Below are 26,660 nucleotides of genomic sequence, written 5' to 3'. Positions count from 1 at the left end.
GCATTTTGCTACACCCACAATAACATCTACACGTGTATGTGACCGATACAATTTGATTTGGCTCTTTATATAGAGGGGCTCTTTATATGGATGGGCTCTTTATATAGAGGGGCTCTTTATATATCTTCATATAGAGGGGCTCTTTATATAGAGGGACTCTTCATATAGAGGGACTCTTCATATAGAGGGGCTCTTTATATAGAGGGACTTTTTATATAGAGGGGCTCTTTATATATCTTCATATAGAGGGGCTCTTTATATAGCGGGGCTCTTTATATAGAGGGACTCTTTATATAGAGGGACTCTTTATATGGATGGGCTCTTTATATAGAGGGGCTCTTCATATAGAGGGGCTCTTTATATATCTTCATATAGAAGGTCTCTTTATATAGAGAGGTTCTTTGTATAGAGGGGCTCTTTATATATCTTCATATAGAAGGTCTCTTTATATAGAGAGGTTCTTTGTATAGAGGGGCTCTTTCATTGACTCCCTTTGGTGAAAAAAAAAACACATTTATGTTTCAGTCCTAATGGACTTCACCAGAACGCAAAACATATATTCATCATCTTCTGACATGTACCTGTGTGGGTCTTGGCTGAACGTCGACTTGTGCTGCTTGAAACGCTGTCTACTCACCTTCTGATTCACTGTTATGCAAATCACTAGCAGACGCAGAATTCTGCTTTTTTGTATGAGGGTCTTTTATTACTTCACAACAGGAAGTTGCTGTTCACTGAAGTAACACAACTAAAAGATATGAGGAGTTAGGTCATCTGAGAAATGAAAAAAATAGATGATAGATTCTCTGTTAAGATTTGCCAAATTAATTACATTACAACTGGTTCCACACACTTTTTATATTGAAATGACTATGTACTAAAGTCATCTTGACTTGATTCACCGAGGAGTTAAACGTAAATAGTGGGTCTGTCAGAGTTCATCTGTTAACTCGAGAGAACATTTTGTAATTTTAGTTCATCATTTTTGTTATTGTGATTAATTGCATCTTCTGAAAGCATTGAAAATACACTGAAAGCATCCCAAATACATGATATACACAGCTAAAATCTACAATGCGATGTGAAAACAAGTTGACATTGAGGTTGAAAAAAGTGTGCTTTTCTCAATTTACCTAATTTCGCTAACTGTTACTTTAGACAAAATGAAGACGTTAATATTCTTGCAATGTTTTTGTTGTATAAAAAAATCTTAAATTACAGTTCACTTTGATTACATTTGGACAGCACATCCTGTGATGACCTATTATTATCTATTTATTTTTCATTTGACAGCCCCAGTAATTGGAAATATTGTTTTGGTGGAAAGATGTAGAAGGTGTGATCTTTGTATGTGAAGCTGATGATGTTACCTGCCATTGTTGGTGTCGAATTCAGGGCCGGATGAACGTATTTAGGGCACCTATCTCCAGGGGCCCCCCCAACCTCCCAAAAAACACTTCATTCTGGGGGGTTTGGGGCCCCCTGGAGGTCGGGGGCCCGTGGGCACGTGCCCTGCATGCCTGATCGGTAATCCAGCCCTGTTATTAGCCTGATCTGAGACGCATCAACACTTTTCACAGTCCATACCGTACATCAGAGAGTGTTGGGTTCATACCGTACATCAGAGAGTGTTGGGTTCATACCGTACATCAGACAGTGTTGGGTTCATACCGTACATCAGAGAGTGTTGGGTCCATACCGTACATCAGAGAGTGTTGGGTCCATACCATACATCAGAGAGTGTTGGGTCCATACCGTACATCAGAGAGTGTTGGGTCCATACCATACATCAGACAGTGCTGGGTTCATACCGTACATCAGAGAGTGTTGGGTTCATACCGTACATCAGACAGTTTCGGGTTCATACCGTACATCAGAGTGTTGGGTCCATACCGTACATCAGAGAGTGTTGGGTCCATACCGTACATCAGAGAGTGTTGGGTCCATACCGTACATCAGAGAGTGTTGGGTCCATACCGTACATCAGACAGTTTCGGGTTCATACCGTACATCAGAGAGTGTTGGGTCCATACCGTACATCAGAGAGTGTTGGGTCCATACCGTACATCAGAGAGTGTTGGGTCCATACCGTACATCAGACAGTGTTGGGTTCATACCGTACATCAGACAGTGTTGGGTCCATACCGTACATCAGAGAGTGTTGGGTCCATACCATACATCAGAGAGTGTTGGGTCCATACCATACATCAGAGAGTGTTGGGTTCATACCGTACATCAGAGAGTGTTGGGTTCATACCGTACATCAGACAGTGTTGGGTTCATACCGTACATCAGACAGTGTTGGGTTCATACCGTACATCAGACATAATATGCATTAGACAGTGATAGGGCGCATCCTAATTATGAACCTTTTGTTTGTAAACAAAGTCAATGTAAAGTTTTGTAAACAAACACTATATAGCTTTGAACCATGGATGGTCAGTCCTTGCATTCATAGCTCTAGCTATGAATTTGAGAGTGGCTTTTTCTCCCGAGTGGCGCAGCGGTCTAAGTCACTGCATCTCAGTGCTAGAGGCGTCACGACAGACCCTGGTTCGATTCCAGGCTGTATCACAACCGGCAGTGATTGGGAGTCCCGTAGGGCGGCGCACAATTGGCCGAGCGTCATTTGGGTTTGGCCGGGGTAGGCTGTCATTGTAAATAAGAATTTGTTCTTACCTGACTTGCCTAGTTACATAAAAAATATATATTTCTTAAGCATGAAGAAAGTAAAAACCTGCACTCACTGAACTATTCTATATACGTTTTAATGTATATTTTTGCAGCAGAGGTCAGAAAAACAGATTTATTTCATAGAACTGTACGTAAATAATGTATGTAAATAATGAATGTAAATAATTGATGAACCCGGCTCCCGAGACCTTTTGTCACTACAAACATGAAATGAGCTGAGCACGCCAAATTCTCTTTCTATATTTCTTAAGCCCCATCCCTCAGCATTTTACCAAACCAAGTGGGGGGTTGTCCCTTCAAAGGGTGGCAAATCAGAATGCAGCCTTGTTCAGTCCAGTCCAGTGTCTCATCCTGATCAACACTGACCCCCTCTGGATCTAGGGGAGGCCTACTGGTGAAACCATCACGCATCAGTGTGTTCTCTACATCGAAAGGTGCACAGTGATTCAGAATCAGTGCAAGCTGAGAGTGATTGATCTCTAACGTTACAGGGAGATCAACTAATGCATGTGGAGTGGTTATAAATGTAACAGTCACTTATTTTACTGTTACTATAGTGTTGAAATGAGGCAAGGGCAAGTAACAGAACTGACCAGGGTTTGAAGAGAAAGCATCTTTTTATTTGATGTTTATTTCACCTTTATTTAACCAGGTAGGTTAGTTATTTCACCTTTATTTATCCAGGTAGGTTAGTTATTTCACCTTTATTTAAGCAGGTAGGTTAGTTATTTCACCTTTATTTAACCAGGTAGGTTAGTTATTTCACCTTTATTTAACCAGGTAGGTTAATTATTTCACCTTTATTTAACCAGGTAGGTTAGTTATTTCACCTTTATTTAACCAGGTAGGTTAGTTATTTCACCTTTATTTAACCGGGTAGGTTAGTTATTTCACCTTTATTTAACCAGGTAGGTTAGTTATTTCACCTTTATTTAACCAGGTAGGTTAGTTGAGAACAAGTTCTCATTTACAACTGCGACCTGGCCAAGATAAAGCAAAACAGTGCGACACATACAACGACACAGAGTTACACATGGAATAAACAAGCGTACAGTCAATAACACAGTAGAAAAAAAGAAAGTCTATATGAGGTAGGCAATAAATAGGCCATAGTAGCGAATAATTACAATTTAGCAGATTAACACTGGAGTGATAAATGAGCAGATGATGATGATGTGCAAGTAGAAATACTGGTGTGCAAAAGAGCAGAAAGGTAAAAAAAAAAAAAAAATGGGGATAAGATAGGTAGATTGGATGGGCTATTTACAGATAGATATCATCTAAATGGTTAGTGCAATCTGGAATCCTTGGGACGTCCCTATCCTAAACCCTAAACCTAACCCTTAACCCCTACCCTAACCATAACTGTGACCCTAACCCTAAACCTAACCTTAAACCCTACCCTAACCATAACTGTGACCCTAACCCTAACCTTAACCCCTACCCTAACCATAACTGTGACCCTAACCCTAAATTTAACCTTAACCCCTACCCTAACCATAACTGTGACCCTAGACCTAACCTTAACCCCTACCCTAACCCTAACCCTAACCTTAAACCCTACCCTAACCTTAACCCCTACCCTAACCATAACTGTGACCCTAAACCTAACCTTAACCCCTACCCTAACCATAACTGTGACCCTAAACCTTAAACCCTACCCTAACCCTAACCTTAACCCCTACCCTAACCTTAACTGTGACCCTAACCCTAACCTTAACCCCTACCCTAACCTTAACTGTGACCCTAAACCTAACCTTAACCCCTACCCTAACCATAACTGTGACCCTAAACCTAACCTTAACCCCAACCCTAACCATAACCCTAACCCTAACCCTAACCTTAATCCCTACCCTAGCCATAACTGTGACGCTAAACCTAACCTTAACCCCTACCCTAACCCTAACCCTAACCTTAAACCCTACCCTAACCTTAACCCCTACCCTAACCATAACTGTGACCCTAAACCTAACCTTAACCCCTACCCTAACCATAACTGTGACCCTAAACCTTAAACCCTACCCTAACCCTAACCTTAACCCCTACCCTAACCTTAACTGTGACCCTAACCCTAACCTTAACCCCTACCCTAACCTTAACTGTGACCCTAAACCTAACCTTAACCCCTACCCTAACCATAACTGTGACCCTAAACCTAACCTTAACCCCAACCCTAACCATAACCCTAACCCTAACCCTAACCTTAATCCCTACCCTAACCATAACTGTGACCCTAAACCTAACCTTAACCCCTACCCTAACCATAACTGTGACCCTAAACCTAACCTTAACCCCTACCCTAACCATAACTGTGACCCTAAACCTAACCTTAACCCCTACCCTAACCTTAACCACTACCCTAACCTTAACCACTACCCTAACCATAACCACTACACTAACCTTAACCCCTACCCTAACCCCTACCCTAACCATAACTGCGACCCTAACCTTAACCCCTACCCTAACCTTAACCCCTACCCTAACCTTAACCCCTACCCTAACCTTAACCCCTAACCTTAACCCCAACCCTAACCTTAACCCCTACCCTAACCCTAACCCCTACCCTAACCATAACTGCGACCCTAACCTTAACCCCTACCCTAACCTTAACCCCTACCATAACCTTAACCCCTACCCTAACCTTAACCCCTAACCTTAACCCCTACCCTAACCTTAACCCCTACCCTAACTTTAACCCCTACCCTACCCTAACCTTAACCCCTACCCTAACCCTAACCTTAACCCCTACCCTAACCTTAACCTTAACCCCTACCCTAACCTTAACCCCTACCCTAACCCCTACCCTAACCCTAACCTTAACCCCTACCCTAACCTTAACCCCTACCCTAACCATAACCCCTACCCTAACCTTAACCCCTACCCTAACCTTAACCCCTACCCTAACCATAACTGTGACCCTAACCCTAACCCTAACCCTAACCTTAACCCCTACCCTGACCTTAACCCCTACCCTAACCTTAACCCCTACCCTAACCTTAACCCCTACCCTAACCATAACTGCGACCCTAACCCTAACCTTAACCATTTTACATGTCAACTTCAATGGAGTAGGGGTATCCAAAGGATCTCCGATAGCAATGACTGTATTTAAATGACCACTAGATGCAGTGTTGCCAACTATATTTAGAGAGTATTCAGACCCCTCTAACAACACACTTTCAAAAAAGTGACTAGCGACAAATCTAGTGACTTTTTCTGGTGTTATTGGAGACTTTTGGAGACTGACATGAAAGCACCTATCGTTCTTACTCTTCTCAACGAGCAGCGGGTGCTGCCGTGGACCCCACCCCTGTCCCAAAGCACTCACAGGCGGCCCAGTCCTCGCGCAGCAGTCCCTCCCAGCTGCAGTCAGAGCAGGAGATGTTCACCCCTCCGAGTCTAGACTGCAAACGAATCGCGCATGCTGGAAGCCATGTAATAATTATTTAAATAATGATGAAGAAAAACTGTAGGTTGCCCAAATCTTGAAGTTTAATAGACATATTTATTTTACAATCTTCTCTTTTTAGTCATACATGTGGCTAGGACTTAGGAAGCCCAGTAAGTATCCTAAGTTTAAATGTACATTAACTATTTTTTAGGTTCTGATAATTACAAAAAGGTACTTTGCATACTAAGGTACTTTGCATACTAAAAATTCCAATGTTTCCATGTCATGTGTTGACACTCAGACACCCACATGTAGGCCTATCCTTTCTGCCAATGAAACGTAGCAGACAACCTCGTTCCTCTTTAAATGGAGTTGTGTAAAAAGCATGTTGGACCACTGCTCGGCGCTCGCGTACCATTTCGGTCCACCGCTCCATCCTGCCACTGCGCTCAGATCCGGTCATCCGAAAAGCTTCTACTCACCAGAGCGCATTGACAGCAGCGATGTGAAAGTAGCCTACTACCATCGAAAGCGCAGCCTCGTTACTGTATTCCTCAGAAGAAAGGATGCGGTGACGATGGAACAAGACAGAGCAGCTCTGTAGTAGCCTACTGTACAACAATTCCAATCCGGATTTACATGAAATCCTCAACTGTCTCTACCAGAGCATTGTTGTAATCCGTTTCTGAACAGAGGGAACACCCCGTCTTTTCCAATCAGGTTTCAGATTGATTCTTCACCTTGCTTAGAGAGGATAGGCACTCTGGACTGTATTCGGAGCTGAGAGAAGGCTGAGGAGTTTGGAGCTGCTCTGAGCTGAAACCCTAAATATTAAATATGCCAGCCTTGCTCTAGTATTTGTCATTATTTTTGTTTTATTTTCTACCTATTACACAGCAGGACATGGTGCATATGACAACTGTATTTATCCAGTAACCTAATAGTTTGAAGGTATCACTTTTCGAATGCCAACTCAACAATGAATTCTAATGGTAAGTAGCCTATACTTCCTGTTCTAATTTGTAATGATGTTTTTCATTACATTCTTTTACCTTTGTAAAGAAAGTGAATTCAGAGAAAGGCATTGAACCTTCATACAGGTAAAAAGGAAACTTAAGTTACTAAACCTGATTTTGCAGTATTTACTGTGGCAATGAATGTGGGTGTAACCTACTAGAGAATAAGGCTCAGTGGTGCTTTAGGTTGCCTAGTGAGGGGAAGTGGAGGTATGGAATTGTTTTGTAGGGGTTACACTCAGTACTGTAACACCTGCACATTCTAAATGACCCTCACCTTCTCTTTCTCTCTCTCTCTTTCTCTCTCTCTCTCTCTTTCTTTCTCTCTCTCTCTCTCTCTCTCTCTCTCTCTATCTCCGTCTCTCTGTGTCTCTCTCTCTCTCTCTCTCTCTCTCTCTCTCTCTCTCTCTCTCTCTCTCTCTCTCTCTCTCTCTCTCTCTCTCTCTCTCTCTCTCACATGTACACAGACAAACCCACTCAATCAGTTCAATTGTTTATTTCTATATTTCACATCATCTTACTCAGGTTGCTTTGTCTCAAAGTGCTTCAGTGTGCTAGACTGTGGGGTGGGACAAGGTGTAGCCATACTTGACACTCACACTGAGATTCATCTTGGGAGAGATTTCTCGCAATTCCGAATGGAGGGGGGTGGTTTTAGTGGTGGAATTATCATCAACAAGCCATGCAGGTTTAGTAAGACCCTCCTACATCCAAATCAACAGCAGGGAACCGGCTTGGTATGGTTTAACCTCTGTCAGATGGCTTGGGATGGTTTAACCTCTAGCAGACGGCTTGGGATGGTTTAACCTCTAGCAGACGGCTTGGTGTGGTTTAACCTCTAGCAGACGGCTTGGTATGGTTTAACCTCTGTCAGACGGCTTGGTGTGGTTTAACCTCTGTCAGACGGCTTGGTGTGGTTTAACCTCTAGCAGACGGCTTGGTATGGTTTAACCTCTGTCAGACGGCTTGGTGTGGTTTAACCTCTGTCAGACGGCTTGGTGTGGTTTAACCTCTGTCAGACGGCTTGGGATGGTTTAACCTCTAGCAGACGGCTTGGTATGGTTTAACCTCTGTCAGACGGCTTGGGATGGTTTAACCTCTAGCAGACGGCTTGGTATGGTTTAACCTCTGTCAGACGGCTTGGTGTGGTTTAACCTCTAGCAGACGGCTTGGTATGGTTTAACCTCTGTCAGACGGCTTGGTGTGGTTTAACCTCTGTCAGACGGCTTGGTGTGGTTTAACCTCTGTCAGACGGCTTGGGATGGTCTAACCTCTAGAAGACGGCTTGGGATGGTTTAACCTCTAGCAGACGGCTTGGGATGGTTTAACCTCTAGCAGACGGCTTGGGATGGTTTAACCTCTAGCAGACGGCTTGGGATGGTTTAACCTCTAGCAGACGGCTTGGTGTGGTTTAACCTCTGTCAGACGGCTTGGTATGGTTTAACCTCTAGCAGACGGCTTGGTGTGGTTTAACCTCTAGCAGACGGCTTGGTATGGTTTAACCTCTGTCAGACGGCTTGGTGTGGTTTAACCTCTGTCAGACGGCTTGGTGTGGTTTAACCTCTGTCAGACGGCTTGGGATGGTTTAACCTCTAGCAGACGGCTTGGTGTGGTTTAACCTCTGTCAGACGGCTTGGGATGGTTTAACCTCTGTCAGACGGCTTGGGATGGTCTAACCTCTAGCAGACGGCTTGGTGTGGTTTAACCTCTGTCAGATGGTTTAGGATTGTTTAACCTCTGTCAGACGGCTTGGGATGGTCTAACCTCTAGAAGACGGCTTGGGATGGTTTAACCTCTAGAAGACGGCTTGGGATGGTTTAACCTCTAGCAGACGGCTTGGGATGGTTTAACCTCTAGCAGACGGCTTGGGATGGTTTAACCTCTAGCAGACGGCTTGGGATGGTTTAACCTCTAGCAGACGGCTTGGGATGGTTTAACCTCTAGCAGACGGCTTGGGATGGTTTAACCTCTAGAAGACGGCTTGGGATGGTTTAACCTCTAGAAGACGGCTTGGGATGGTTTAACCTCTAGCAGACGGCTTGGGATGGTTTAACCTCTAGAAGACGGCTTGGGATGGTTTAACCTCTAGCAGACGGCTTGGGATGGTTTAACCTCTAGCAGACGGCTTGGGATGGTTTAACCTCTAGCAGACGGCTTGGGATGGTTTAACCTCGGGCAGGCTTTGGGGTGAATTAATATTCCTTCAATCAATCAATCAGTCAGTGATGGGTGGGGTACGATATTGGTTTGTGTTTATTCATTGATCTCAGTGTTAATGGGTGCGCTTTCTGGTCTGGGATTGGTCCGTGCAAATATTACGCAGAATGCCTTGAGGAAAATTGATTGAACAATATAAAGACACCTTTTGAATGTGAATCATTTATCATTGTTAGTAACGATCTCCTGCCTCTACATAATTGTTGCCTGTAAATTCACAATATAACTTTAGCATTTACAGATATTTCTAGTAACATCTTTCTAGCATTTACTCGGATCTATGAATGATCGTGTGTTGAATTATTTTGGTGTGCAGCTGACAAGCAAAAAGAGAGTGTCTTTGTGTCTGTGCCACCTCTACCACATATACACCTACACCTGGTAATGTTATCATTCAGCAAAGCAGGTGGTTAGAGTAAGCCACTGCCAGGACTGTATTCTAGCAAAGTGTATGACCTCAATATCAATGTGCATATATGGATATATGTTCCACGTCAGCTGTAGCCAGCTGTTTTAGGCTAGTCTCTCTGTTGATCATCTTTTTCTATGATTCCAAGGGCCCTTAAGAAAATTGAAAAAACACAGAAAAGTTCCACATTAACAGCATTTCTTAGACATGACTATTATCCCAATTGTAACGTAATACGCCGTGAGTCAGGAAGCAGGTGCGGAAGGTGAATTTAATAAAGAAATTATACAGATGAACAAACATGAGAAGCGTACAGAACGTGAGAGAAAACAATACTACCTAATGACTGCCGTCAACTGAGGGGCTAAATAAAGTAATCACGGAGAAAATGATAACCAGGTGTGTGTAATGACGGGGAGCGGGTGTGCGTAATGATGGAGAGCAGGTGTGCGTAATGATGGGGAGCAGGTGTGCGTAATGATGGGGAGCAGGTGTGCGTAATGATGGGGAGCAGGTGTGCGTAATGATGGGGAGCAGGTGTGCGTAATGATAGTTGCCAGAGCCTGTGGTTAGTAGACCGGTCGACGTCGGGCGCTGGAGGAAGGGAGCAGGAGTAGGCTCGACACCGTGTCTGATGGGATTGTGTAAAACTGCTTTTTCATAGAAAGCTGTCTCCATTGGTGATCAGTCCCTTTGGTGTGGTAATAACAAACGTGTTAAAAGCACATCAGTAGCTGCTAATAGCCTGCTATTCATAATATCAGTCATGCTTGTCCAGACCGGGGGGTAATAACGACGCGCCACTCTTTAACCATACTGACTGGGATTTTATTTTAGTTCTGTTTAGCATTAGTAAGGCAAAGAATCGAGTGGTGCATCATGTTTGACGCCGATAGCTAGCCCTGATCTCTCTGAATGGGCATGCAATGTCATCCCAGATGGCACATGACATTATGACACACTTCAGAGGGAGCCACAAACTGCTCACTGTGTACAGTAAGTATGCTGCCCTCCCCCTCCCCATTTATCTTTCTCTCTCTCCATCTCTCTCTATATCTATCTCTCTTCTTTCTTTCACTCTCTCTCTCGACACATATTATCACCATAATCCCAGACAACCTAGACCCACTCCAATTCGCATTCCGCACCAACAGATCCACAGATGACACCATCTCAATTGCACTTCCGACTGCCCTCTCCCACCTGGACAAGAGGGGAATTAACTATGTGAGAATTCTGTTTATAGACTACAGCTCAGTGTTCAACAGCACAGTCCCCTCCAAGCTCATCACCAAGCTAGGGATCCTGGGACTGAACCCCTCCCTTTGCAACTGGGTCCTGGACTGCATTACGGGCCGTCCCCAGGTGGTGAGGGTAGGCAACAACACTTCCACCACGCTGACCCTCAACACGGGGTCCCCTCAGGGTGTGTGCTTACTCCCCTCTTATACTCCCACGACTGCGTGGTCACGCACGACTCCAACACCATCATCAAGTTTGCTGGCGAAGCAATGGCTGTAGGCCTGATCACCGACGGCGATGAGTCAGCATACAGGGAGGAGGTCATAGACTTAGCAGTGTGTTTCCAGGATAGCAACCTCTCCATCAACGTCAGTAAGACCAAGGAGCTGATCGTGGACTACAGAAGAAAGAGGGGAGAGAACGCCCCCATCCACATCGACGGGGCTGTTGTGGAGCAGGTCGAGAGCTTCAAGTTCCTTGGCGTCCACATCACTAAGGACCTAACATGGCCCACACATACACGCACAGTCGTGAAGAGGGCACGACAGCGCCTCTTCACCAGCAGGAGGCTGAAAAGATTTGGTATGGGCCCTCGGATCCTCAAAAAGTTCTACAGCTGCACCATCAAGAGCATCCTGACTGGCTGCATTACCGCTTTGTATGGCAAATACACCGCCCTTAACCGCAAATCGCTACAGAGGGTGGTGTGGACAGCCCAGTACATCACTGGGGCCGAGCTTCCTGCAATCCAGGACCTCCACCAAAGAATCCAAGCCATAGACTGTTCACTCTGCTACCGTCCCGGTGAACAGTACTGGAGCAATGGCTTTCGGACATACAGGCTCTGAGACAGCTCCTACCCACAACCAATAAGACTGCTAAATAGCCAGACTGGTAAATATCCAATGAATGGTACCCTATCTATCTACACTGACTCTACGAACACTCACTAGACTCTATATACACACCATATACACACTCACTGGACTATAAATAAACACCATATACACACTCACTAGACTCTATATACACACCATATACACACTCACTAGACTATCTACACTGACTCTACGAACACTCACTAGACTCTATATACACACCATATACACACTCACTGGACTATAAATAAACACCATATACACACTCACTAGACTCTATATACACACCATATACACACTCACTAGACTATCTACACTGACTCTACGAACACTCACTAGACTCTATATACACACCATATACACACTCACTAGACTCTATCTACACTGACTCTACGAACACTCACTAGACTCTATGTACACACCATATACACACTCACTCAACTATATATACACACCATATACACACTCACTAGACTCTATATACACACTCACTAGACTATAAATACACACTATATACACACTCACTAGACTCTATATACACACCATATACACACTCACTCAACTATATATACACACCATATACACACTCACTAGACTCTATATACACACCATATACACACTCACTGGACTATAAATACACACTATATACACACTCACTAGACTCTATATACACACCATATACACACTCACTAGACTCTATATACACACCATATACACACTCACTGGACTATAAATACACACTATATACACACTCACTAGACTCTATATACACACTATATACACACTCACTGGACTATAAATACACACTATATACACACTCACTAGACTAAATACACACTATATACACACTCACCAGACTAAATACACACTATATACACACTCACTGGACTATAAATACACACTATATACACACTCACTAGACTAAATACACACCATATACACACTCACTAGACTCTATATACACACTATATACACACTCACTGGACTATATATACACACCATATACACACTCACTAGACTAAATACACACACCATATACACACACTCACTAGACTAAATACACACTATATACACACTCACTGGACTATATATACACACCATATACACACTCACTAGACTAAATACACACTATATACACACTCACTGGACTATATATACACACTATATACACACTATATACACACTCACTGGACTATATAAACACACTATATACACACTCACTAGACTGTATATACACACTCACTAGACTGTATATACACACTCACTAGACTAAATACACACTATATACACACTCACTGGACTATATATACACACTATATACACACTATATACACACTCACTGGACTATATATACACACTATATACACACTAACTAGACTCTATATACACACTATATACACACTATGTACACACTATATACACACTATATACACACTCACTGGACTATATATACAAACCATATACACACTCACTAGACTATATATACACTATATACACACTCACTAGACTCTATATACACACCATATACAGACTCTCCAAACTATATAGTTGAAGTCGGAAGTTTACGTACGCCTTATTCAAATACATTTAAACTCAGTTTTTCACATTTCCTGACGTTTAATCCTAGTAAAAATCCCCTGTGTTAGGTCAGTTAGGATCACCACTTTATTTTCAGAATGTGAAATGTCAGAATAATAGTTGAGAGTGATTTATTTCAGCTTTTATTTATTTTATCACATTCCCAGTGTGTCAGAAGTTTACATACACTCAATTAGTTTTTTTTTTAAATTAACCCCCTTTTCTCCCTAATTTCACATTGATACTCTCTGTATATAGCTCCACATTGATCTGGTACTGGTACTCCCTGTATATAGCTCCACATTGATCTGGTACTGGTACTCCCTGTATATAGCTGCCCATTAATCTGGTACTCCCTGTATATAGCTAAACATTGATCTGGTACTTCCTGTATATAGCTCCACATTGATCTGGTACTCCCTGTATATAGCTCCACATTGATCTGGTACTGGTACTCCCTGTATATAGCTCCACATTGATCTGGTACTTCCTGTATATAGCTCCACATTGATCTGGTACTTCCTGTATATAGCTCCACATTGATATGGTACTCCCTGTATATAGCTCCACATTGATCTGGTACTCCCTGTATATAGCTCCACATTGATCTGGTACTGGTACTCCCTGTATATAGCTGCCCATTAATCTGGTACTCCCTGTATATAGCTAAACATTGATCTGGTACTTCCTGTATATAGCTCCACATTGATCTGGTACTCCCTGTATATAGCTCCACATTGATCTGGTACTGGTACTCCCTGTATATAGCTCCACATTGATCTGGTACTTCCTGTATATAGCTCCACATTGATCTGGTACTTCCTGTATATAGCTCCACATTGATCTGGTACTCCCTGTATATAGCTCCATATTGATCTGGTACTGGTACTCCCTGTATATAGCTCCATATTGATCTGGTACTGGTACTCCCTGTATATAGCTCCACATTGATCTGGTACTCCCTGTATATAGCTCCATATTGATCTGGTACTGGTACTCCCTGTATATAGCTCCATATTGATCTGGTACTGGTACTCCCTGTATATAGCTCCACATTGATCTGGTACTCCCTGTATATAGCTCCATATTGATCTGGTACTGGTACTCCCTGTATATAGCTCCATATTGATCTGGTACTGGTACTCCCTGTATATAGCTCCACATTGATCTGGTACTCCCTGTATATAGCTCCATATTGATCTGGTACTGGTACTCCCTGTATATAGCTCCATATTGATCTGGTACTGGTACTCCCTGTATATAGCTCCATATTGATCTGGTACTGGTACTCCCTGTATATAGCTCCACATTGATCTGGTACTGGTACTCCCTGTATATAGCTCCACATTGATCTGGTACTGGTACTTCCTGTATATAGCTCCATATTGATCTGGTACTGGTACTCCCTGTATATAGCTCCATATTGATCTGGTACTGGTACTCCCTGTATATAGCTCCACATTGATCTGGTACTCCCTGTATATAGCTCCATATTGATCTGGTACTGGTACTCCCTGTATATAGCTCCATATTGATCTGGTACTGGTACTCCCTGTATATAGCTCCATATTGATCTGGTACTGGTACTCCCTGTATATAGCTCCATATTGATCTGGTACTGGTACTCCCTGTATATAGCTCCATATTGATCTGGTACTGGTACTCCCTGTATATAGCTCCATATTGATCTGGTACTGGTACTCCCTGTATATAGCTCCATATTGATCTGGTACTTCCTGTATATAGCTCCATATTGATCTGGTACTTCCTGTATATAGCTCCATATTGATCTGGTACTTCCTGTATATAGCTCCATATTGATCTGGTACTTCCTGTATATAGCTCCATATTGATCTGGTACTGGTACTTCCTGTATATCTCCATTCTTGTATATTTTATTTTATTCCTCTTGTTTTACTATTGTATTTTTATTTTAAAACTCTACATAGTTGGGAAGGGTTCGTAAGTAAGCATTTCACGGTAAAGTCTACACCTGTTGAATTCGGTGCATGTGACAAATACGATTTGATTCTATTTTTTCTCTCTCTCTCTCTGCAAAACGTATATGGCATGTTGTCATGGTAAATGGCAGACCAAGTGGGCAGGGAGTATGATAGAGAAATTGTCACATCTCTCCAGCCAACAGCAGCTTAGCGGACTGTGTGAAAGGATTTGGTCCGCAGATGGTGTTAAGTGACAGGCATGTTATTCGTTATAGGTTCTGGAAATAGAGAGGAATATACTCTACCTTTTGCAGTCCACTACAACAGAAGCCCTACTGGGGTCATCTGTTCTTACACTGCACTTCTCTCTCCCTACCTTATCCCTCATAACCCTCCACACACACACACACACACACACACACACACACACACACACACACACACACACACACACACACACACACACACACACACACACACACACACACACACACACACACACACACACACACACATACGCACACACACACACACGCACACGTACACACACACACACACACACACACACACACACACACACACACACACACACACACACACACACACACAGGCGCACACACACACACACACACAGGCGCACACACTCCCATACACATACACAAAGACATAAACAGAGACACGGACACACACACAGATAGCATGACGTTCACACACAGACAGCATGACGTTCACACACAGACAGCATGGCGTTCACACACAGACAGCATGACGTTCACACACAGACAGCATGACGTTCACACATAGACAGCGTGACGTTCACACACAGATAGCGTGACGTTCACACACAGACAGCATGACGTTCACACACAGACAGCATGACGTTCACACACAGACAGCATGACGTTCACACACAGAGAGCATGACGTTCACACGCTCTCGTTGGCTGGCCCTCGCTTCATACTCGTCGCCAAACCCACTGGCTCCATGTCATCTACAAGACCCTGCTAGGTAAAGTCCCCCCTTATCTCAGCTCGCTGGTCACCATAGCATCTCCCACCTGTAGCACACGCTCCAGCAGGTATATCTCTCTAGTCACCCCCAAAACCAATTCTTTCTTTGGCCGCCTCTCTTTCCAGTTCTCTGCTGCCAATGACTGGAACGAACTACAAAAATCTCTGAAACTGGAAACACTTATCTCCCTCACTAGCTTTAAGCACCAACTGTCAGAGCAGCTCACATATTACTGCACCTGTACATAGCCCACCTATAATTTAGCCCAAACAACTACCTCTGTATTTACTGTATTTAATTAATTTATTTTATTTTGCTCCTTTGCACCCCATTATTTTTATTTCTACTTTGCACATTCTTCCATTGCAAAACTACCATTCCAGTGATTTACTTGCTATATTGTATTTACCTTGCCACCATGGCCTTTTTTGCCTTTACCTCCCTTCTCACATCATTTGCTCACATTGTATATAGACTTGTTTATACTGTATTATTGACTGTATGTTTGTTTTACTCCATGTGTAACTCTGTGTCGTTGTATCTGTCGAACTGCTTTGCTTTATCTTGGCCAGGTCGCAATTGTAAATGAGAACTTGTTCTCAACTTGCCTACCTGGTTAAATAAAGGTAAAATAAATAAAAAATAAATAAACACACAGATAGCGTGACGTTCACACACAGACAGCATGATGTTCACACACAGACAGCGTAACGTTCACACACAGACAGCATGACGTTCACACACAGACAGCATGACGTTCACTGTGCCCCCTGCTTTTAGAAAGCCCCGTGACAGCATTAACCGCCAGGGCTGTCACTGTTGGTCAGGCCTGAGCAGGGATGTACAAAATCACCTGCAGCAGTAGCTATCTGGAATGGCTAAACGGATCCCCCTCTAAGTCTGTGTGTCCCTGGTGCACAGAGTTAGTAGGGGGTTTCTAGTCTAAATGCCATAAAATGGCAATTGTCTCTGTGAGGTACGTTCAGCGATCGGAAATTGGCGTGATGCAGAGTGCAGAATTGTCTCTGTGAGGTACGGGCAGTAAAAATAATGGAGTTTTATAGCTGCATTCTGTGTTTGTTTATACATTTGCTACTATATTATGGCTTTATAATCAACTGCTGCTATACTTAATCATGAAAAATCCTATTATATTAATTCCATTATCTCAAACCATCACTCAGTTGACTCTCTCTCTCTGTGTGAGCAGCAGGTAGTGAACACAGCATGTGGTCAGCTCTAATCTATTGTCACCGCTGTGTTTATCCTGTTGTCCCTTAGGCCTGGCTATTGGCTACTGTCCATATGGACCACAAGGTCAGAAACAGTTGACTATAACAATGCCCATCCCCCTGATAACACCATCCACAAATAGACTATTGTCCCTCTGATCCCCCAGAGTAGGTCTTTGGAAGAGCGGCCCTGCCATTCTAGAGTTTGTACTTTTTTGGTCATTTATTAGACACTCTTATCCAGAATAACTTGTTGTCATTTGGTCCCCCTGTGGGAATTGAACTCACAACCCTGGCATTGCAAGTGCCATGCTCTACCAACTGAGCCATACAGGACCCACTAACTGATGCCCTGTCAGCCCGTTGGCCTGCCTGTGTATGTGTGTGTTGGGGTGTGTTGGTGTATGTGTGTGTTGGGGTGTGTTGGTGTATGTGTGTGTTGGGGTGTGTTGGTGTATGTGTGTGTTGGGGTGTGTTGGTGTATGTGTGTGTTGGGGTGTGTTGGTGTATGTGTGTGTGTTGGGGTGTGTTGGTGTATGTGTGTGTGTTGGAGTGTGTTGGTGTATGTGTGTGTGTTGGGGTGTGTTGGTGTATGTGTGTGTTGGGGTGTGTTGGTGTATGTGTGTGTGTTGGGGTGTGTTGGTGTATGTGTGTGTTGGGGTGTGTTGGTGTATGTGTGTGTTGGGGTGTGTTGGTGTATGTGTGTGTTGGGGTGTGTTGGTGTATGTGTGTGTTGGGGTGTGTTGGTGTATGTGTGTGTTGGGGTGTGTTGGTCTATGTGTATGTTGGGGTGTGTTGGTGTATGTGTATGTTGGGGTGTGTTGGTGTATGTGTATGTTGGGGTGTGTTGGTGTATGTGTGTGTGTTGGGGTGTGTGTGTGGTGTGGTGGAGTGGCTTCCCCCTCTCTCCCCACTTCAGGCTCTTTTTGAGGGGATCCCAGATAGTTCAGGGATCTCAGTCCTACGGACGGATGGATGGATGGAATCGCTGTCTCTTGTCCTTACTGAGTGGCATGGACAAAATGGCTTGCTGAATGGAATGAACAGAGGCCTTTGTTTTGATGGGATAGATAGTCAAAGGCCATCACATACTGTATCCTCATTGTTCAACTTCTGCTTGACCAACAGCAGTAGTGTATTATTCATATGTATGCTGTTGAGGCAGGACAGTCATTATCACTCATCATTCTAGGTTCTAAACTCAACCTGGTATCATGGCTCTGGATAGATACACTGGGCTTTTATAGCTATATCCCAGTACTGTCTGGATATATACACTGTGTGTGTTCCAGTACTGTCTGGATAGATACACTAGGCTTCTAGCTATGTCCCAGTACTGTCTGGAAAGATACACTGTGTGTGTCCCAGTACTGTCTGGATAGATACACTAGGGCTCTAGCTATGTCTCAGTACGGTCTGGAAAGATACACTAGGCCTTTAGCTAAATCCCAGTACTGTATGGATAGATACACTAGGCCTCTAGCTATATCCCAGTACTGTCTGGATAGATACACTAGGCCTCTAGCTATATCCCAGTACTGTCTGGATAGATACACTAGGCCTCTAGCTATATCCCAGTACTGTCTGGATAGATACACTAGGCCTCTAGCTATAATTAAATTAAATTCAATTCAATTCAATTCAAGGGCTTTATTGGCATGGGAAACATGTGTTAACATTGCCAAAGCAAGTGAGGTAGATAATATATAAAGTGAAATATACAATAAAAATTAACAGTAAAAATTACACATACAGAAGTTTCAAAACAATAAAGACATTACAAATGTCATATTATATATATATACAGTGTTTTAACAATGTACAAATGGTTAAAGGACACAAGATAAAATAAATAAGCATAAATATGGGTTGTATTTACAATGGTGTGTGTTCTTCACTGGTTGCCCTTTTCTCGTGGCAACAGGTCACAAATCTTGCTGCTGTGATGGCACACTGTGGAATTTCACCCAGTAGATATGGGAGTTTATCAAAATTGGATTTGTTTTCGAATTCTTTGTGGATCTGTGTAATCTGAGGGAAATATGTCTCTCTAATATGGTCATACATTGGGCAGGAGGTTAGGAAGTGCAGCTCAGTTTCCACCTCATTTTGTGGGCAGTGAGCACATAGCCTGTCTTCTCTTGAGAGCCATGTCTGCCTACAGCGGCCTTTCTCAATAGCAAGGCTTTACTCACTGAGTCTGTACATAGTCAAAGCTTTCCTTAATTTTGGGTCAGTCACAGTGGTCAGGTATTCTGCCGCTGTGTACTCTCTGTGTAGGGCCAAATAGCATTCTAGTTTGCTCTGTTTTTTTGTTAATTCTTTCCAATGTGTCAAGTAATTATCTTTTTGTTTTCTCATGATTTGGTTGGGTCTAATTGTGCTGCTGTCCTGGGGCTCTGTAGGGTGTGTTTGTGTTTGTGAACAGAGCCCCAGGACCAGCTTGCTTAGGGGACTCTTCCCCAGGTTCATCTCTCTGTAGGTGATGGCTTTGTTATGGAATGTTTGGGAATCGCTTCCTTTTAGGTGGTTATAGAATTTAATGGCTCTTTTCTGGATTTTGATAATTAGTGGGTATCGGCCTAATTCTGCTCTGCATGCATTATTTGGTGTTCTACGTTGTACACGGAGGATATTTTTGCAGAATTCTGCGTGCAGATTCTCAATTTGGTGTTTGTCCCATTTTGTGAAGTCTTGGTTGGTGAGCGGACCCCAGACCTCACAACCATAAAGGGCAATGGGCTCTATGACTGATTCAAGTATTTTTAGCCAAATCCTAATTGGGATGTTGAAATTTATGTTCCTTTTGATGGCATAGAATGCCCTTCTTGCCTTGTCTCTCAGATCGTTCACAGCTTTGTGGAAGTTACCTGTGGCGCTGATGTTTAGGCCAAGGTATGTATAGTTTTTTGTGTGCTCTAGGGCAACAGTGTCTAGATGGAATTTGTATTTGTGGTCCTGGTGACTGGACCTTTTTTGGATCACCGTTATTTTGTTCTTACTGAGATTTACTGTCAGGGCCCAGTTCCAGTTCAGAACAGAACCCAACAGAGGAAGTAGACTGGAACAGAATCCAACAGAAGAAGTGGGCTGGAACAGAACCCAACAGAGGAAGTGCACAGGAATAGGACCCAACAGTGGAAGTGGACTGGAACAGAACCCAACAGTGGAAGTAGGCTGAAACAGAACACAACAAAAGAAGTGCGCTGGAACAGAACCCAAAAGAGGGTAGTGGGTGGTAACAGAACCCAACAGAGTCTCAGACCAGTCTGGGTCATCCTTCCAAAAGTTCCAGATTATGACATAGTTTAGCTGCTTTAGCCTGCCAATGTTTTCCTCCTCCCTATTGAGGCAGGCAACTAACTTGAGTTGCACAGTCTTCCTAGCAACGTGATGACATCAGCAGCATCCAAAGAGGAGACAGAAACTTGGTTGGTGCTGCTGCCAGTTCCTGAGGGGCACCCCTGATGCTGGCGAGGCCTCTCTAACCAGATGGCATGAGAGGGACAGTGGCACAGCGGCCAAAGTAAGCTGCGAGCCACCTGGAGTGTGTGTGTGTACACGTGTGCACATTATAATGTAATTATTTAATCTAAAACACTGAAGTAGAAGAGCTGTGACCTGTCAAATGGTTTACTACAGTGATACTGTTGTCAGGGACAAGAATGCAATAAGAGATATATTTAGAATGACTAAGAACCAGTCCAGAACCAGTCATAGCTGATATTTTTTTTTTTTTTTTTACCTTTATCTAACTAGGCAAGTCAGTTAAAACAAATTCTTATTTACAATGACAGCCTAGGAACAGTGGCAGAACGACAGAGTTGTACCTTGTCAGCTCAGGGGTTTGAACTTGCAACCTTCCGGTTACTAGTCCAACGCTCTAACCACTAGGCTACCCTGCCGCCATATGATTTAGCTTCCTACTGTTCTAGTCATTGCCTGATTCCCTCACTCAGTCACTTTCTTCTAAGTTAACATGAAGTGCTTTGTAACACTAAAACTAGTAGCAACTGAGCTGCCACCAACTATACTTTACAGCAGGGGCTTCCCACCTTTTTCGATTACTGTACCACCAACTGAATGCTGCTCTGTCCAGTGTACCCCTGAAGTACCCCATCTTGTGCATTTTACCAGTATCCTATGGTCTCATGAGTCTTCTCAAGTACCTCGTGTGGATAGACCACGTACCCCCAAGGGTCCTAGTACTCCTGGTTGGGATCCACTGGTTTACAGTATGTCCCCGTGTGTTTGCAGCAGCAGCCCAGGCTTAGCTCTGACATGTGGCAATGTGGCAGTGTTCACTATTCTCTCCTATCTGACCTTGAGATGGCATGATGGAGACAATCACCGAGCTGTCTGACCTTGAGATGGCATGATGGAGACAATCACTGAGCTGTCTGACCTTGAGATGGCATGATGGAGACAATCACTGAGCTGTCTGACCTTGAGATGGCATGATGGAGACAATCACTGAGCTGTCTGACCTTGAGATGGCATGATGGAGACAATCACTGAGCTGTCTGACCTTGAGATGGCATGATGGAGACAATCACTGAGCTGTCTGACCTTGAGATGGCATGATGGAGACAATCACCGAGCTGTCTGACCTTGAGATGGCATGATGGAGACAATCACTGAGCTGTCTGAACTTGAGATGGCATGATGGAGACAATCACTGAGCTGTCTGACCTTGAGATTGCATGATGGAGACAATAACTGAGCTGTCTGACAATGAGATGGCATGATGGAGACAATCACTGAGCTGTCTGACCTTGAGATGGCATGATGGAGACAATCACCGAGCTGCCAGATCCAGTCTGACCGCTGTCGTCTGACGCCTCACCTGTCACTGACATATAAAATACCCATAAATCCTGGCGGTGGGCCACCCTTGACATGTCTGAGTCCCTGCTGATTACACCATCATGGTGAGGTGACAAGGACGCCAGGCGCTGCTCTGCTCTCCTCTGTCATCGTCTCCCCCCTCCTCTACCCCCTCCTCTCGTCTCCGCTCAGGGCTTGTCAACATAGTCAGACCTCACAGCTCTGTCTAATCCTGACATCTACTGTACTCAGCAGATCACACTGGTTGTTTACCCAGGATCAAATCACTTTCATTTGACAATGTAAGGAGTTACTGATTAGTGTTTTTATAATTTGATTGATTGAATTGATTGATTGATTGATTCAGTTGATTGAAATAATCATAAGGACCATTGCCATGTCAATGAAGTCCTCAGCTGTTATGTTGAGTTAACAGTCAGAGAGAACAGAGGAGAAGCTGTTATGTTGAGTTAACAGTCAGAGAGGACAGAGGAGAAGCTGTTATGTTGAGTTAACAGTCAGAGAGAACAGAGGAGAAGCTGTTATGTTGAGTTAACAGTCAGAGAGGACAGAGGAGAAGCTGTTATGTTGAGTTAACAGTCAGAGAGGACAGAGGAGAAGCTGTTATGTTGAGTTAACAGTCAGAGAGGACAGAGGAGAAGCTGTTATGTTGAGTTAACAGTCAGAGAGGACAGAGGAGAAGCTGTTATGTTGAGTTAACAGTCAGAGAGGACAGAGGAGAAGCTGTTATGTTGAGTTAACAGTCAGAGAGGACAGAGGAGAAGCTGTTATGTTGAGTTAACAGTCAGAGAGGACAGAGGAGAAGCTGTTATGTTGAGTTAACAGTCAGAGAGAACAGAGGAGAAGCTGTTATGTTGAGTTAACAGTCAGAGAGGACAGAGGAGAAGCTGTTATGTTGAGTTAACAGTCAGAGAGGACAGAGGAGAAGCTGTTATGTTGAGTTAACAGTCAGAGAGGACAGAGGAGAAGCTGTTATGTTGAGTTAACAGTCAGAGAGGACAGAGGAGAAGCTGTTATGTTGAGTTAACAGTCAGAGAGAACAGAGGAGAAGCAGTTAACAGTCATAGAGAACAGAGGAGAAGCTGTTATGTTGAGTTAACAGTCAGAGAGGACAGAGGAGAAGCTGTTATGTTGAGTTAACAGTCAGAGAGGACAGAGGAGAAGCTGTTATGTTGAGTTAACAGTCAGAGAGGATAGAGGAGAAGCTGTTATGTTGAGTTAACAGTCAGAGAGAACAGAGGAGAAGCATTTAACAGTCAGAGATGACAGAGGAGAAGCTGTTATGTTGAGTTAACAGTCAGAGAGGACAGAGGAGAAGCTGTTATGTTGAGTTAACAGTCAGAGAGGATAGAGGAGAAGCTGTTATGTTGAGTTAACAGTCAGAGAGAACAGAGGAGAAGCATTTAACAGTCAGAGAGGACAGAGGAGAAGCTGTTATGTTGAGTTAACAGTCAGAGAGGACAGAGGAGAAGCTGTTGTCTTCAGCTGATGGAGGGGAAGAACATCCCATAACAGAGTTTGTGAGAGTATTAGTCATTGTCATAGAGACCAAAGCATTTCCATCCCAATGTTAAAATATTCACCAGCAAAACACAGTGTGTTGTTTTCCTAGTGGATTGTGGGATGTGGGAAGTTATTGGAGTAAAGCTGTATATTGTATTCCAGCAGCAAGTTATAAGCAGGTGTGTGTGTGGCTCCTGTCACAGAATGATTTACATCTCTCATTTTCCTCACACACACACACACACACACAGAGAGCTTGGGTGTCGTTCCTTGGTGGAATAAACAGTGCCATCAGAGAGACAGATGAATGGAGGGTAAGGGGGAGCTGTCACTGTGAGCTGTGGCTGAGGAAGTTAACTGTATGTCTGTCTCATGCATCTCTTCCTTCCCAGATGTCGTGGTGAGATCGGGTGTGTCAGTGATGCCAGTCAGGGCTTTGTTCTCTGTGATGGATAAACAGCTGGGTTTGACTTTCCTCTCCTCTCTTCTCCGCTGGTTACAGGGTGACGTGGACTGACGTCACTGGGAGGCAGAAGCCTGTGACTACAGATTTGATCAGGTGTTATAGTAGCGCCGGAAGTAGAACTTCCGACAGAGATGGCCGCCTCGCGTCGCGTTCCTAGGAAACTATGCAGTATTTAGTTTTTTTTATGTGTTATTTCTTACATTGGTACCCCAGGTAATCTTCGGTTTTATTACATACAGTCGGGAGGAACTACTGGATATAAGAGCAACGTCAACTCACCATCATTACGACCAGGAATACGACTTTCCTGAAGCGGATACTCTGGTTGGCCTACCACCCAGGACAATGGATCGGATCCCAGCCGGCGACCCAAAACAACGACGCCGTAGAAGGGGCAGACGGAGCGGTCTTCTGGTCAGGCTCTGTAGACGGGCACATCGCGCACCGCTCCCGAGCATACTACTCGCTAATGTCCAGTCCCTTGACAACAAGGTTGACGAAATCCGAGTAAGGGTAGCATTCCAGAGAGACATCAGAGACTGTAACGTTCTTTGCTTCACGGAAACATGGCTCACTCGAGACACGCTATCGGAGTCGGTACAGCCAGCTGGTTTCTTCACGCATCGCGCCGACAGAAACAAGCATCTCTCTGGTAAGAAGAAGGGCGGGGGTGTATGCCTTATGATTAACGAGACATGGTGTGATCGTAACAACATACAGGAACTCAAATCCTTTTGTTCACCTGACTTAGAATTCCTCACAATCAATTGCCGACCTCTTTATCTACCAAGAGAATTCTCTTCGATCATAATCACAGTTGTGTATATTCCCCCCCAAGCAGAAACATCGATGGCAGTGAAAGAACTTTATTGGACTCTACGTAAACTGGAAACCACATATCCTGAGGATGCATTTATTGTAGCTGGGGATTTTAAAAAGGCTAATCTGAAAACAAGGCTTCCCAAATTCTATCAGCATATCGATTGTGCTACCAGGGCTGGCAAAACCCTAGACCACTGTTGTTCTAACTTCCCTTTGGAAAAGCTGACCACGACTCCATTTTGTTGCTCCCAGCCTATAGACAGTAACTAAAACAGGAAGCACCCGCGCTCAGGTCTGTTCAACGCTGGTCCGACCAATCGGATTCCACGCTTCAAGATTGCTTCGATCACGTGGACTGGGATATGTTTTGCATTGCGGCGAACAACAACATTGACGAATACGCTGATTCGGCGTGCAAGTTTATTAACAAGTGCATCGGTGATGTTCTACCTACAGCGTCTATTAAAACATTCCCCGACCAGAAACCGTGGATTGAGAGGTATGTGGCAGGGTCTACAGTCAATCACAGACTACAAAAGAAAAACCAGTCCCGTCGCGGACCACGATGTCTTGCTCCCAGACAGACTAAACAACTTTTTTGCTCGCTTTGAGGACAATACAGTGCCACTGACACGGCCCGCTACCAAAACCTGCGGGCTCTCCTTCACTGTAGCCAACGTGAGTAAAACATATAAACGTGTTAACCCTCGCAAGGCTGCAGGCCCAGACGACATCCCCGGCCTCGTCCTCAGACCATGCGCAGACCAGCTGGCTGGTGTGTTTACAGACATATTCAATCAATCCTTATCCCAGGCTGCTGTTCCCACATGCTTCAAGAGGGCCACCATTGTTCCTGTTCCCAAGAAAGTAGCACTCACTTCCGTCATCATGAAGTGCTTTGAGAGACTAGTCAAGGATCATATCACCTCCACCCTACCTGACACCCTAGACCCACTCCAATTTGCTTACCGCCCCAATAAGTCCACAGACGACGCAATCGCCATCACATTGCACACTGCCCTAACCCATCTGGACAAGAGGAATACCTATGTGAGAATGCTGTTCATCGATTACAGCTCAGCCTCAGCATTTAACACCATAGTACCCTCCAAACTCATCATTAAGCTCGAGACCCTGGGTCTCGACCCCGCCTTGTGCAACTGGGTCCTGGACTTCCTGATGGGCCGCCCCCAGGTGGTGAGGGTAGGTAACAATATCTCCACCCCGCTGATACTCAACACTGGGTCCCCACAAGGGTGCCTTCTCAGCCCTCTCCTGTACTCCCTGTTCACCCACGACTGCGTGGCCACGCACGCCTCCAACTCAATCATCAAGTTTGCGGACAACACTACAGTGGTAGGCTTGATTACCAACAACAACGAGGCGGCCTACAGGGAGGAGGTGAGGTTC

The 26,660-nt window shown here is 44.1% G+C and overlaps 1 protein-coding gene and 1 non-coding gene across 5 annotated transcripts in view; one reads left to right on the top strand and one right to left on the bottom strand.

Moving 5' to 3' along the window:
- The first annotated feature begins 6,581 nt into the window (after positions 1 to 6,581).
- The window catches only part of LOC110534842 (actin-binding LIM protein 3), a 122,038-nt gene continuing 101,959 nt past the window's right edge, over positions 6,582 to 26,660 (top strand). For all 4 annotated transcript variants that reach the window (XM_036989672.1, XM_036989673.1, XM_036989671.1 and 1 more), the window contains exon 1: positions 6,582 to 7,077. In XM_036989672.1, the coding sequence (XP_036845567.1) occupies positions 7,065 to 7,077 (13 nt within the window). In that variant the 5' untranslated portion in view covers positions 6,582 to 7,064. The remainder of the gene's footprint in view (positions 7,078 to 26,660) is intronic.
- On the bottom strand, positions 17,873 to 17,949 carry trnaa-ugc. Its single transcript has one exon. It is a non-coding gene; the product is annotated as a tRNA-Ala (tRNA).

Source organism: Oncorhynchus mykiss, chromosome 10, assembly GCF_013265735.2.
Source record: "Oncorhynchus mykiss isolate Arlee chromosome 10, USDA_OmykA_1.1, whole genome shotgun sequence".
NCBI classification, from domain to species: domain Eukaryota; kingdom Metazoa; phylum Chordata; class Actinopteri; order Salmoniformes; family Salmonidae; genus Oncorhynchus; species Oncorhynchus mykiss.
This window is presented reverse-complemented; position numbering and strand designations above follow the sequence as displayed.